The sequence below is a fragment of the Nesoenas mayeri genome (assembly GCF_963082525.1).
Source record: "Nesoenas mayeri genome assembly, chromosome: 3".
Classification (NCBI taxonomy): domain Eukaryota; kingdom Metazoa; phylum Chordata; class Aves; order Columbiformes; family Columbidae; genus Nesoenas; species Nesoenas mayeri.
Window position 1 is genome coordinate 2525304 of NC_137544.1, and position 14810 is coordinate 2540113.

General features: G+C 44.6%; 1 protein-coding gene across 2 annotated transcripts in view; it reads left to right on the forward strand.

Moving 5' to 3' along the window:
* The window catches only part of HMBOX1 (homeobox containing 1), a gene marked incomplete at both ends in the record, with an annotated part of 117827 nt that extends 104165 nt beyond the window's left edge, over window positions 1-13662 (forward strand). The window contains 5 exons of one of the 2 annotated variants that reach the window (XM_080342455.1): window positions 4324-4406; window positions 6804-6899; window positions 10064-10158; window positions 10324-10425; window positions 13525-13662. In XM_080342455.1, the coding sequence (XP_080198581.1) occupies window positions 4324-4406; window positions 6804-6899; window positions 10064-10158; window positions 10324-10425; window positions 13525-13662 (514 nt within the window). Of the gene's footprint in view, window positions 1-4323; window positions 4407-6803; window positions 6900-10063; window positions 10159-10323; window positions 10456-13524 lie in introns of both variants that reach the window. The other variant, XM_080342454.1, reaches the window with a different exon arrangement.
* Between the last annotated feature and the right edge of the window lie 1148 nt (window positions 13663-14810).

Genomic DNA, 14810 nt, shown 5'->3' on the forward strand with positions numbered 1-14810 from the left:
GGGTGTCTGTAATTCTGCTGTGAATTGTTACCCTGCAACACATTTCACCCTATATACTCTGAATCATTTCCACACTTTGAAGCTTTAACCAATACGTCATACTCTAAACTAAACCTTTCCTCAGTTTTGGGTGGTTTTATCGGTGAAAAAGCACCGAAGCCGTCCGTCCTTCCACTGCTCCATCGCTCTGCTCCTCTCAAACGCTTCCCTGGCAGCTGCAAAGCTGATAGAGAGCAGCAAAACTTCCACCGTGGATTATCAGGAGCGCTACCGAGGCGTTGCTTAATGCATCTGATATCGAAGCCTGGATAACAGAAGCTGTACAGCCAAGCCGAAAAGGAAAATAAAAGAGAGATTGGCAGCTATTGCAGGAATTCAGATGGGGCACCTTGGTGAAGAGTTAGGGGGATGCGTTTCCTCCCATTACAGAGCCGGGGGCTGAGATGGATTCTCTCTCCATCATTGTCCCGAGCACATTATCCCTGAAAGAAAGAGGGTTTCTCTGAATCTGCAATTTTTCTAGGCTTCAGTGTTATTGAAATGAAACCGCTTCAAGGATATCTACATTCTTTACCATCGTATGGATTCTCATCTCATGTAAATTATTTGACCACTTTTCATTTTAATCCTCCACTGTCATTTTCTACAAAAGAGATCATTTGGTTTCTTCATGGAAGGTATTCAGCTGACAGCTGCCCTTTGTCTAGAAAGCAGTTTGCCTTCGCAGGATTTACTTGTGCCTGCTCTTTTTCTTTTATTTTTCCCTTATAATTTCATATTGCTTTATATATTTCATCCGGAGTTTTCAGGAACTGCGGTTTGTCGCTGCAAAGACAAACTCAGAAACGCCGCATTCTTTCCCCGTCCCTTAGCACGACTACACCTGACAGATAAGTAACGAAACTAGAGGCAGATTAATTAATTTCCTGCTTGCAAGAAGAACCGTAGTCCAAAAATTCACAGTGTGTTGACAGCAAACCAAACCAGTCAGTGATGAAGTATTGAATTTTGTGCCCTGGTTTCCATATCTTGAAAACCCAGTTACTCTCACCTACTTCCCAGAACCATTGGGAAGTTTTAAATGTGTTTTATGTCATGACGTGTCACCCACAAGTCCTGTTAGAACATCAGGATGAGTGATGGGAATGAAACGTGAGTGTGTATACGGAGAATTTGGAGGTTGAGGATGAAAATCAGCGCTTATGCTTGAGGTTCTATATTTTTGGCTACTTGGAGCTGTGGGGCCTTTTTCTTTTGAGACTCAAAACTCCTGAGCACAATCTCTTCCATGATAAAACCAGCTGACAGTCTCTGTCGAAGGTTAAAATCACAATGTGGGGATGGAGAAAAGAACATTATCAGAAGTTGAGAAGAAAGTTGAGTTTTGGGGAGCATGAGTCAAGTGATGGACAAGTTCATAGTCAGCTCGAATCTATGGGAAAAGGAGGCGGCACATCATGAATGTGGGTGAGGAGCAAACCAGGAGATGGAAGGAGAGGCAGACACTAAAATCACTACAGAAACCAAATTTAACTATTTAGTTTCCTTCCAGCTCCCTGTTTTTTAAATCACAAAAGTGATTGGACTAAATGATTGGCTCTCGTGTTGTCTCTTCTTCATTAATTGGTGTTGCAGTTTCTTGTGTCAATGGGCAGTTCAAGTACACACCGTTTATTAGTGTTACATCTTTTGTCTAGCAGTTTGTGATCACAGATGATCTACATTCATAATATCGCAAGATATCAAGATTTCACCTCTTGGTTTCACTACATCGCCTTGTAGATCCATCAGGTTCTAATTTTATGGGGTTTCTTTGTGGTGTTTATTCTTGATTTTTGACAAATATTAGAAACAGGATAATGTTCAGCAAAGGAAGGCCCTAAAAGAGCTGTTATGGCTACTAAAATTTGTGGAGTTAATTTTTGTGCACAACAGCGATGACCTGGATTCCTGATCAGGATTTCAGACCGTACGATGTATTCATGTAAGTAATAGCACGGCAGTTTTCAGCTGTGATGTCTTGACGTTCCTGTATCTCACGGCACTTAAGATGGTAGTCAATGGTGCGGAGTCTAGTTGGAGGCCAGTATCTAGTGCAGTGCCTCAGGGGGCAGTACTGGGGCCAATATTATTCAATATATTAATTAACGATTTAAACGAGGGAATTGAGTGTACTATCAGCAAGTTTGCTGATGACACTAAGCTAGGAGGAGTGGCTGACACTGGAAGCTGTGCTGCCATCAGAGACCTGGACAGGCTGGAGAGTTGGGCGGGGAATAACCTGATGGAATTTAACAAGGGCAAGTGTAGAGTCCTGCATCTGGGCAGGAACAACCCCAGGTTCCAGTGTAGGTTGGGAAATTACATATTAGAGAGCAGTGTAGGGGAAAGGGACCTGGGGGTCCTGGTGGACAACAGGATGACCATGAGCCAGCACTGGGCCCTTGTGGCCAGAAAGGCCAATGGTACCTGGGCTGTATTACAAGGAGGGTGGTCAGTAGATTGAGAGAGGTCCTCCTGCCCCTCTACTCTGCCCTGGTGAGACCCCATCTGGAATCTTGTGTCCAGTTGTGGCCCCTCAGTTCCAGCAGGACAGGGAACTGCTGGAGAGGGTCCAGCGCAGGGCAACAAAGATGATGAAGGGAGTGGAGCATCTCCCTTATGAAGAAAGGCTGAGGGAGCTGGGGCTCTTTAGTTTGGAGAAGAGGAGACTGAGGAGTGACCTTATTAATGCTTATAAATATCTAAAGGGTGAGTGCCACGAGGATGGAGCCAGGCTCTTCTCGGTGGTAAACAATGATAGGACAAGGGGTCATGAGATCAAGCTGGAACACAAGAGGTTCCACTTAAATTTGAGAAGAAACTTGTTGGGGGTGAGGGTGGCAGAGCCTGGAACAGGCTGCCCAGGGGGGTTGTGGAGTCTCCTTCTCTGCAGACATTCAAAACCCACCTGGACACCTTCCTGTGTAACCTCATCTGGGTGTTCCTGCTCCATGGGGGGATTGCACTGGATGAGCTTTCCAGGGCCCTTCCAATCCCAAACATACTGTGATACTGTGATACTTAAATAGTTCTTGGAGATGGGAGAGCTCCAACATTCCTAAGGCATCTGGACCTGGGTGGGGATGAAAATCAAGTGGAAGGACATTAACAGTGCGATTAACTGTGCTAGTTAATTGGAGTAAGTTTGGACCGTGTTTGGGGTGACTGTAAATAACACTGTGAACAATGGGGCAAAGAAACTGTGGCTAAAATTCGAAGCGAATGTTCAAAATGTGTATTTACAGTGAACTGATCTAAACTGGATGTGAAATAGTGAGATCTGTGTTAGTAACGCTTACTCAAAATAAAGCTGGACACAAAAAGGTGCTGGATGGAACAGAATCCAGGTTTCCATAGAACGTAACTGTGCTGGGGAGGAGAAATATGACCATGGAAATAGTAATTGCCTGAATACGCCTGACTCCGCTGCTACCAAATGATCCACAATCCAAGGAAATCTCTTTATTTTCCAATTCAGAGCAGCTGTGCAGCAGCTGAACCTACTGCTGATCAAAGTTGATCAAAGAGATTGTAGGATTATATATTACGGACAATCCACAGAAAAAAAACAGTAGTATTCGCTGCTTATGGCGCGCTTATCAGAGCCCATTGAAGTAAACAGGACTTTTGTTGTTTGTAATGCAAATCTGATAAGTTCTGTCGAATGGAAATCAGTTCATTAAAATTTGTAAAGCACTTAAATGAAGTAAAAGAGAAAACAGTTTAACTTTTAGAGGGTGTTTACTGCATATAAAGTGGAAGAAAACCACAATTATTCCGAAAAGTATAGCGTTAAATATGCTCTGCTCAATTGGTTCTGCAGAAGATTTAGGATTTTTGCATTGTGATTTACAATAAAATAGTCGAACTCTAGAAATCTGACTATATTACTGTGTGATTTGTCGGTACAATCTTCATACCTTATCTAAAGCATGCAGTGTTTGGGTGCAATATATATCCAAGTATTTATGTATGTGTGTGCATTAACCCAGGGATCCAAGTGAATATTGAACAGCTCCATTTGTAGGATGCCGCCTAAACTGGGGGTGTATGTCAGGAAAATATAGAAATAAATGATAATAACCAAAAGCAGCATCATGGCCTGTGGTGTTTCTGCTGTGATGCTTCACCTGAGAGTCTTAATTCTGATATTTGTAGCATTACCTGCTTCCTTCTATCTCCTACTACAATATTCCGAATGCCGAGTTAACACCTTTTAGTGAAGCTGCTTTGGAGGTTCATGCTCTGATTTCTTTCCTATTTTTATTGCCATCCTTGCAGTTACTTCAATGAGAATCAATATCCAGATGAGGCAAAGAGGGAAGAAATTGCCAACGCCTGTAACGCGGTTATACAAAAACCAGGTGAGGAGCCGATCGCTGCATCCTTTCCGAAGGCAAATGCAATTAGATTTCCATCTCCTGCTAAATTCAGCACATCTCATTTTATGGCTTTTCCTAACAAATACAGTGCTCTCAACTAGTAGCAGGTTTCTTGGATGTTCTATGACTGGTGTTGTTCAGAGCTCTATTTGGATAAACATGACGCTCAATGCCATTTTCAAACCTAAATGCCAGTGTTTGCAGCTGGAATTCCCACCAGTCGCAGGGCAATGAAGATGCTGAAGGGAGTGGAGCATCTCCCGTGGGAGGAAAGGCTGAGAGAGCTGGACAAGAGGACACTGAGGGGTGACTCATTCCTGGGGATCAATATGGAAAGGGGGAGTGCCAGGAGGATGGAGCCAGGCTCTTCTCGGTGACAACCAGTGACAGGACAGGGGGAATGGGTTCAAACTGGAACACAGGAAGTTCCACTTAAATATGAGAAGAAATTTGTCCCCAGTGAGAGTGTCAGAGCCTGGCCCAGGCTGCCCAGGGGGTTGTGGAGTCTCCTTCTGTGCAGACATTCCAACCCGCCTGGACACCTTCCTGTGTAACCTCATCTGGGTGTTCCTGCTCCATGGGGGGATTGCACTGGATGAGCTTTCCAGGGCCCTTCCAACCCCTGACATTCTGGGATTCTGTGAGATATGAAGTGCAAGTTGTGCATCTTAACTTTTCATTTATACGGCTTTGTAAATGGGGTAGCTGAGAAAATAAATATGTCTGAAAGATTTTCATCCTTTACATTACATCATTTCAAAGTCTTCGCACTCAGTAGTGACCTCAGAATTTTGTTACACTCCACAAAAGTGGATTTTGCCGGTTTCTTTTTACAAATCAGAAATTTTAGGTTCACAGACTGAGGCTTGCTGGAGAATATACTTGGAAGAATAAGAAGCACAAGTTTCCTGTCTGTTGGTTTTCTTTACCACTTCTAGACAGTGGATCTCCTACTGGAATCTGGCTGTTAATGGAGGATCTTGTATTTGGGTCAACAAGCTGCATTTTCCCTGTTCCTGGAGAAGTTTTGCTTGTAGAGGTGCATGAATATTCAATGTACTATTAGTGGATGCACCTGCCTGTGCTTAGTTTTGCTAACCAAACATTTGCATAGTTTTCAGAACTGGTAAAATCTAAATAGGTCCAAACTACATAACCAGACTGAAAATGAATGCAAAGCAAAGCTAAGGCGCAAGTCCCAAACATTGGAACAGTTACAGGACAACACAGAATCTGAACAATTTAGGCTGGAAGTGACTCTGGAGAACATCTGGTCTCGCAGAACCAGCTGAATATGGTTGCTTGGGGTTTTGTATCATTTTGAATATCTGCAAAAGCAAAGGTTTTCCCACCCCTGGGCCCTTGTTCCGTGATGTCTCATGGTAAAATACTTGTTCCTAATATCTGCTCCAAATTTCTGGTATTACCTCTTTTCATTGTGGAAGCAGAAAGATGCACCAAAAAGGTTCAGGATTTTATTCCTTCTGGTTGGTTTGGCCCTTTGGAACAAGTGGCTTAAACGCTGTCCCAGGTTGGTAAAAATGTAAAGCGTTAGGAAACAGCGTAGCTATCATATATATTTCCAGATTTTTCCTTTTTGCTTCTCTCTCCTTGCTTATTTAAGCCTGCATTCAATGACGTGAATGTTTTGTATGCTGAATAAATAAAGTCTGAGAAACAGTCTGCAGCAGGGGAGTCTCACCCCCATGCAGCCTGCAAGCGACTGCCACGTTGAATATTGTATATTATATAGGGTCAAGGCCAACTGAAGAGGTTTCCATGATGTCCTTGCAATGCTGAAACCCTCCGGCCTTCCCTCTTTTATAGTGATCAGAAACAATTGTTTCCTGTAGCTGGCCGGTTGTTGTTGGATAATTAGTTTTTATTGCCAGTTTAAGTGTAGAACTCCAGAGATCTGGTTCCCAACATCCACCCCCATGTCCCAAAAGATCCCAAATGTCCTGGCAGGAAAAGCAAATTTGAGGGGGGAAACACGACATTTCTTCATTCATTTTGCTGCTGAAGAAAACACATCATTGAACTGTATCATAGGAAGAGACTCGCCCAAGGGGATGCGATTTGCGGCAGGGCTGCGAATTGAACTTGAGGTTTTGTGCTTGAACCAGCAAAGCAGCCCTCTGGTCTCCCATACCTCTGCATTCCCTTGATTGAAGCTGCAAAGAAATTCCTCTAATTCAGATTTTTATGGTTTTTTTAAAGAAGAAAAGTTACTTTGATTTTTAGAGCGATATTTGGCATTTATTGCCATAGCATCTGGGCACAGTACACACAAAACTCACTTTATTCTCAGTAACTTAACCTCTGGAACCCAGTGAGTAACAATGCTGTATGTTATTTTTTTCCCCATTACTTCCATAGGAAAAAAGTTATCGGATTTGGAGCGAGTTACCTCCCTGAAGGTGTACAATTGGTTTGCCAACAGAAGAAAGGAAATCAAGAGGCGAGCCAATATCGGTAATGTATCAGAGCACCTGCTTTCAGGGTTTAGTATATAGACTTGCTCGGGGGAGATGGAAATGACGTAAGATTATATTAATGAAAACACTAGAGGTTCTGACATTCTCGGTAGAAATGTGGTGGAATTATTGAAATGAGTGTCTTGCTGTTACAGGTTTTATTTCTAAAATATGAGTAGGGATTTAATGTATAGAATCCCATCGTCAATACGGGAGAAATGGTGCAGTCACACTTTTGCTGGAAGATCAGTCTTAAAAGCCAAAGTGCGAATTCTGCTGGTGGAAGGAACATCATGCTTGGGCTCCTTGGGCATCCAAAGTAAAACCTACAATAAAACCTCGAAATATCTGCATTGGGAATGAGGGAAATGGAGCTGATTGCAGCTTCACAACCTTAGCGTGCAAAGGTCCTGCAAACCAAGTGTTTGTTCTGGTTACACCTGCACTCCTGATTGCTTTCCAAGGGTTGCACAGTGACAAGTGGTTGGTGTCACGGTCCATTCAGTAATGGACTCGTGATGGTTCTTTTAAACTTGATCTCAGAGCGCAAAATTAAGTCGACCAAAATGCCAAGGGGTTATAATTCAATCAAGCAGTGTTGCTTTATTAATTTGCCTGTAAAGCGGCATGCGATAGAGAGAGTGAGAAAGAGAAAAGGGAAAAGAAATGGGGAACAGTAGAAGTAAAGATGAGAAATGAGGTTGCGTTTATCACCAGTCCAGTTCCAGAAGCTCCCTCTGGTCTCCGGTCCCACGGAGTCCTGCCGGTCCTCCGTCGTAGTTCGGGATCCTCTGGTGGGAAGATCTTCAATGGTGTCCATTCTGGAGTCACCTTTTATGCTTCTTCACCCCCCTTGCTCGCATTGTTTCAGGCCAGTCTCCGCCTTGATTTCGATACCCAGGCTTGTACTGCGCAGGCTCGAAAGATTCACACTTTCTTTTGCCAGCGCTTACGTGTCCAGCATTCAGGGGTCTTTCTCTGGTCCATTGGGTGACCTCAGGACCCTTGGCGAGCTTCTGGGCGTGCTCCTTGTCATTGGCCATTGTTTGGGGGAGCAGGTGGGGGACATGTGTAGCTGAGGCTGCGGGTGAGAACACATCTTCTGGACGGCAGCTGTTGTTCCTGAATCGAATAGATACTCATGACAATCACTTTCAGGAGGCTGGGGCTGGTTTGGCTGAAGCAGCAGGTGAAGTCCACACAGCAGCCGTTGTGAGCAGCAGCCCCCTATACCGGAGAAACCAGTGCTGCTATACTGCTCCTCGGGCCTCTCTCCAATTCATTGTCCATCTGTTCTTTCTGTCAGAGCCTCAGTTCTCTAAGTTCTTGCTGGCGATGGTCAGGCAAATACTGCTCCATCTTCAGACCAGCTCTCACAGTTGGAACAAAATAATCATTTTTCTTGGTGATCAGGATAAAATAAAACCACTTCAGAATTAGTCCCGTGGGTTCTTTGAGTAGTTCATTGTAAGAAGTTTAGAAGCGACTCTAAACTTGTAGACCGTCTAATGAGAATAAGCAGAAGACGTTTTAATGTGAAAAAACACACATTAGTGGCCAGGACTCAACAAACCTCTGCAGTCCTTGCAAAATTTACTTACTTTTAGGTACTATTGCGTTTGCAATACACAGATGAGCAGAGATCCACGCCTGCTTGTTCACCGCTATTCTTGCAAACGTCAAATGCCCTTTTGCTCCCTGCTGCTTTTCACTGTATTTGTGAATGAGAAAAATGTCTTTTTATATCATTTAATGTGTTACTTGAGATTTAACCCAAATTTATTTTTTCTAAAAATGAAACCTACCTGTCGAAGGGAACAAAGCAAAATTGGTCCGAGGTGGGTGGATTTACAGCTGGGGATTAAGAACCAAAGGGAGCTTTAGCTGCATGGATCCTCCTGGAAGATGAACATATGTGTGTTTGTACATCCCTTAAGTGCTTTGAGAAATTTCTCCATCTATTTTCAGACGCTCCCCCCACCCTCAAGTCCAAACGATGTAGGAGGATCTCTAGGCGTTGCTTTTGCCACTCCAGTGCATTGGAAATTAAGCAAATTTCTAGTAGAAATTACACTAATTTCTAATCAGACTGGCTGGAAAATAAGGATTCTCACTCGCAAATAAATCCGTTAGTTGGCAGGGAAGGATGGAAAAAACTGGAAAAACTGGAAAAATGGGCTGATTCCAATGGGATGAAGTTCAACAAGGCCAAGTGCCGGGTCCTGCCCTTTGGCCACAACAACCCCCTGCAGCTCCAGGCTGGGCACAGAGTGGCTGGAGAGCAGCCAGGCAGAAAGGGACCTGGGGGACTAATGGACAGGAAGCTCAACATGAGCCAACAGTGTGCCCAGGTGGCCAAGAAGGACCGTGGGATCCTGTCCTGTATCCAAACCAGCGTGGTCAGCAGGACAAGGGCAGTGATCCTTCCCCTGTGCTCTGCATTGGGGGGGCCACACCTGGAGTGTTGTGTTCAGTTCTGGGCCCCTCAGCTCAGGAAAGAGATTGAAGTGCTGGAGTGGGTCCAGAGAAGAGCAACAAGACTGGGGAAGGGACTTGAACACAAGCCCTATGGGGAGAGGCTGAGGGAGCTGGGCTTGTTTAGTCTGGAGAAGAGGAGGCTTAGAACTGAGCTCAGCACTCTCTAGAACTACCTGAAGGGCAGTTCTAGCCAGGAGGGGATTGGGCTCTTCTCCTAGGCATCAGCAATAGGACAAGGGGCCATGGGCTTCAACTCTGCCAGGGGAAATTGAGGCTGGAGATCAGAAAGCAATTCTGTGCAGAGAGAGCGGTCAGGCATTGGAATGGCTGCCCAGGGAGGTGCTGGACTCAGCGGCCCTGGAGGTTTTTCAACTGAGATTGGCCATGGCACTTAGTGCCATGATCTAGTCAATGGGCTGGAGTTGGACCAAGGGTTGGACTTGATGATCTCTGAGGTCTTTTCCAACCCAGTCCATTCTGTGTGTGATTCTGTGTGATTTCAGGCAAACCAGCACCTGTACCTATGTTACCTTCCCCAGTACTGGAGAGTGAAGAAGAAAAGGCTGACAACTAACTCTGTTCTTTCAGTTATTCTAATTTCTTGGGAAAAAAAAAAAAAAAGTAGTTGCTTTTAATGACTCTAATGCATCAGATAAATTAGGGATCCATTTGCTTTTTTCGAAGAAGCAGCAATCCTGGAGAGCCATGGAATAGATGTACAGAGTCCGGGAGGTCATTCCAACAGTGACGACGTGGATGGCAATGACTACTCAGAGCAGGTGAGCCCAAAAAGGGGGAGTTCACACCTCTCACAAATCAGATCTCTCTCATTTTAATTTTGCTCTTGTGTAATTATAATGGGGAAAGTGGAAGAGCACAGCTCCCCTGTTTGAATGTCTTGAGCAACCAGTATTCACCCACATGGATTTATTGTCATACAACAGGACACTTGGCAAGTACGCAATGGGGAGGAGGAGGGAAGATGTTCAGAGGGAGGCAGAGAAGCAGAGAAGGTAGAAGAAGACAGGAGGATCTGCTCCAAACAAGCAAGTTACACCATTCACACCACACGCAATGTATGAAAAACGCTAGGAGAGCGTTAACTCGCCCAGCGCACTACGAATAACTTGCGCTCTCCTTACCCCGGCACTGTGTTCTAGTTATGGGTACTTGAGGAAGGACGTAGAGATTTTAACCCTTCCTCCTAAAATTCAGGCACCAACGTGCTTCCCTGCAATCCTGTGCCTTCCTCTCGCACCTGTTCTTTGTTTCTGCGAGAAATGTCTCCGTTATAGCCCGTGCCGCAGCCTCTGTGAGTTGTTGATCTGGCACCAGGCGAGCGCAGCAGCGAGCTCCCGCCCCATACATTTATACATATATTTATATATACGCAAGCCCCTGCCCTGTACCCTTTCTAATCCCTTTTGTCACCCTTGCCCAGCGCGATCCCGAGCGCCCTCCTGCAAGGTGCTGAGCGCCCAGTTTGTCTGGGGCAGCACCTTACGGGAGCGGCTCAGGATCCATCCCTGAGACACTGACAGACAAAGGGTGACGGGTGGGGGGAATTAAATCGATTCACCAAAGTTTGACGTTTATTTGGCCCCGTACCTGTTCCCTATTGTTCTGCTACAATGTGCCACTATTTGGATTGCTTACCTATTATCTGTCTTTTTTATTATTATTATTATTATTTTTCTTTTTGCATTTTAACTCTTGCCTATTCTCTTATTTTTCTTGGTTATTTTTAACCCTTGACAGCGACTTCTTTTTTAAATTCTCTAGCAAAAGAATACCCCTTCCCGCACTCTGAGCCCTCACCTACCCTAAAGTTGGTGACCCTTCCTTCACACACCTTCCTGACAGGTATTGCACCCCCTTCCCAATTTTCCTTCAGGTGTCAGTGTTGGCCAAACCCCCCCAGGGCTGTGGGTGAGCTTAGCGGTTCACTCATTAACTCTGGTTTTTGACAGGAGCCGCGTTCTGTGCTGCACCCAACAGGGTGGGCAGATGGCTTTTAATTACCTTGTTTGGGAGAAGTCGGTAGGTCTCCCTCTATTAAAGGCATCGGAGTGGCCTGGAATGAGTCCCTGGCACACTTGGCGCTGGGGCATCCCCAGCCCCTCTGCTTCCGATGGCCATTAAATCCCTTTTTATAGGTCATCGCCAGCAGATTTGGTGCAACCAGCTTTGCTCTCCGATCAATATAAACTATATCAGAGTTGCTGCCGAGCACAGATTAATTGTCAGTCAGACACAAGACCTGAAGCCTGAGGTGTTACATAGACTCCCACGCTATGTTTTTCTTCTGTTTGTTACCCAAAATACTTCGAGAAGCGAAATAAATTGGTTATGAAAATTTAAAGATCTTTGCTTAGAGTCCTTACGAGTTACATTTCTCAGTAATCTCTGTGAAGTTTAATTACAGTGAAGCAGATGAAATGGCAAACGCTCCTGATGACCATTTAACGTCCCTTAGCCATTAAAACCATACATTCTGTTTTCTGCAGTGACTCCTCTTAGTAAAGTTTAAAATCAAACTTCATCCAAATACTAATGAAGTGACTAAACTTCCACAAGTCAGGACTTTGTAGATGGTGAAGAATACTGAGAGGACCTCAGAGTGTGTGCACATAACACTATTTGCCATGCATTTGTTGTAAATGAACATATTCCTTTAAATAACCTCCGAATTTTACCCAATCTTGGCTTTTCTGTCCCTCCCAGCATTTGCCACCTGTCATTTTAATTTAAAAACACATAATACGCGTTTTAAATTTCACAAGTTCATCACTTAAAGGCTGTTGGAAGACTGATAAATGTTTATCGTTTCCTTTCTGTAAATTAAGAGGTGAGGTCGTGATTTGTTAACAATCAGTGCCCCTTTTAAAGAGGGGGAAACACTGTGATTTTATCCAGTGTCCCAGAAGAATTAATTGAACAGATGGGATTAGAGATTGGATATTGCTGGTTCTCCTTCTTGTCATTCAAAACCCTATTTCTGATGTAGGCTGAGAAAGATGCGCAGCTTGCTATAGGATTTATATTAGAATTGTCAGACTTTTAGATGTGCTATTGTGCGGCCGTTCTGCACCTGTACAAGTTTTCCTGCAGTCCTGTAGCAGCAATTGCTCTGTATTGCTTCCCAAGCCATCACCACAGTGCTCTTCTCACAGCTGACAGACTTTGCTCTTTATTAAATAGATGAAGAAATAGAGATATATAAAATATATAGATTAAAAAGAATACATATATATATATATATATGGCACATAGTTCAGTGAACTGGAGAACCTGGCAATATCTTCACCTGGATTTTATTCCAGTCCCCTGAAATCATTGCACGTTGTTCTGAGCAGTCTAGGAGTTTTTCAGCATCTTTTTCCCTATATATTCTTTTTTTTTGGAGTAGCCTCTGGAAATCAGTAGTTTTGAGAGGCTTCCTGAGCCAGGCAATGTATCTCCTTTCAGTTTTGATAGTTTCTAGCGGACTAATTTTCCCTGCACTTGTCCAACCCCCACCTTTTAAAGCCATTTATACTTCCCATTGCTGCTTTGGAATATATTTTCATTCCCTTGCTTGTTCCATCATGAAAAGTCACAAACAGTTGTTCTGTATTTACTAATTATTTGTGATAAACATTTAGCATATCAACCATCAGCCATTTCTTTTCCAAACCGAAAAACCTGAGTGTGTTCGGCCTCCCGTCCTAAAGAATCCACCCCACACCTCTTCCCCTGGGCCGTTCTCTCTGCCTTTTCTATTGCGTCCTCTTGAAATGGGATGAGAACTGTCTATTCAAAACCTAAGCATAGCATGAATCCGTGCGGTGCGTAATAATTCCTATCTTAGCTTGGTTTCCCCACCCACCTTTATAATTCAATATTTTCCTCAGAATATCCCCTCCCCGCTCAAATCCCTCTTGAAAATTTGGAACGCCGCTCCTTGGCCCGTTTCCCTTTGTCTGCGCAGTGAGGGAAATCAGTCCTGTATCCATTTTGTTAATTCCTATCGATGTTTCCCCTTCTCCCCCCGTAACGAGTGTGCAGTTTGCCGCCCCGTGTCCATTACTTCACGCAGTAGTTTGATCGGCCGGTTTGCTGCTCCGGAGTAACGATGCTTCTCTCTTCTCCTTTTGCGTGCACAGGATGACAGCACTAGCCATAGTGACCACCAAGACCCCATTTCGCTAGCCGTGGAAATGGCAGCGGTAAACCACACCATCCTGGCACTGGCCCGGCAAGGAGCCAACGAGATCAAGACAGAGGCTCTAGACGACGACTGATACAAAGAAAGGGGAGGGTCGAAGCGAGAAGTAACTTAGTTTTAGACGTAGCACCTTAGCAGACTTTCCTCGGTCCTTAATATGTGTTCTTACAGTATAACTTTGCAGTTTCTTGTACGTCAGTTAGCTGTTAGGGTCTTGTTCTGTGAAGATGGCATGGTGCCCTCAGCCTTTGCATATACTCTCTCAGTATTAATTCCCAATCAATAATCAATCAACCAACCAACCAACCTCCCTCTCCCAGCCCCAGTGGCTAGAAAAATCTTGCTGCTCTGTCTTAGCATTCAAAGTGCTTCCAGGTATTTTAGACAGTCCTTAATTACAAGTCTTAGGCTACACTTAAAATCTTGGATACCCTTAGAGATTGTGTTTAAAAGAAAAACAAGATTAGTCTGTACGCTTTTCCTTCTCTGAGACTGAAAGGATGCAAGCTGAGGTAGTGGCACAGGGTCGATGGACACCAGGTCGGGAGTACCAACAGAGAGTAAAAAGAACACTAGAAACCCCACTTCAGCATGGGAATAAATGATTTCCAGCTGCAATAAGCTGTGCCTCACTGCTCGTACAGTGACTTGATCTACTTTTGGGTGCTGTGCTGGGAATGCCCATTGGAAACACGCTCACATAGTTGGTCACATATTCACCACAGACATCATCCTCTGCGTGGCTTAGTGGATCAGTAACCGCCTTCTGCCTCTGCGACCGGGATTGACACCCAGCCTGGGATCGTGTGACAAATGAGCCGAATGTCTAATGGGCAACAGTCCGCTTCTCAAAGCCGGTGCTGGTGATCCGGCACGGCTGGCAGAGCCTGCTCAGAAGAGGTCTAGACTCTTAGCCATCTGTCATTCACAGTGTCACCTTTTCAGTTCTTCCTCTTGCCTTTTCCGTCCCCACCCTGCTCCCCGCTCCACTTTGCCACTTTTCCAAGCGGTGTTTTCCAGGAAGGTTGTCGAGGTCGCGGAACGGGTGAGTGGATTTTTACACGTCTGTGTAACTAACGCTTACGTCCTGACTAGCCTGAACCGTTCTCGGAGAACTTTTGCGTCTGACCTGTGCTAGATCGCCATCGTAGCATCAATACTCTCCTATATATGGACTTTTTCCTTTGTTCAAAGGCAGGAGGATCTCTTACCTGAGAAACGGGA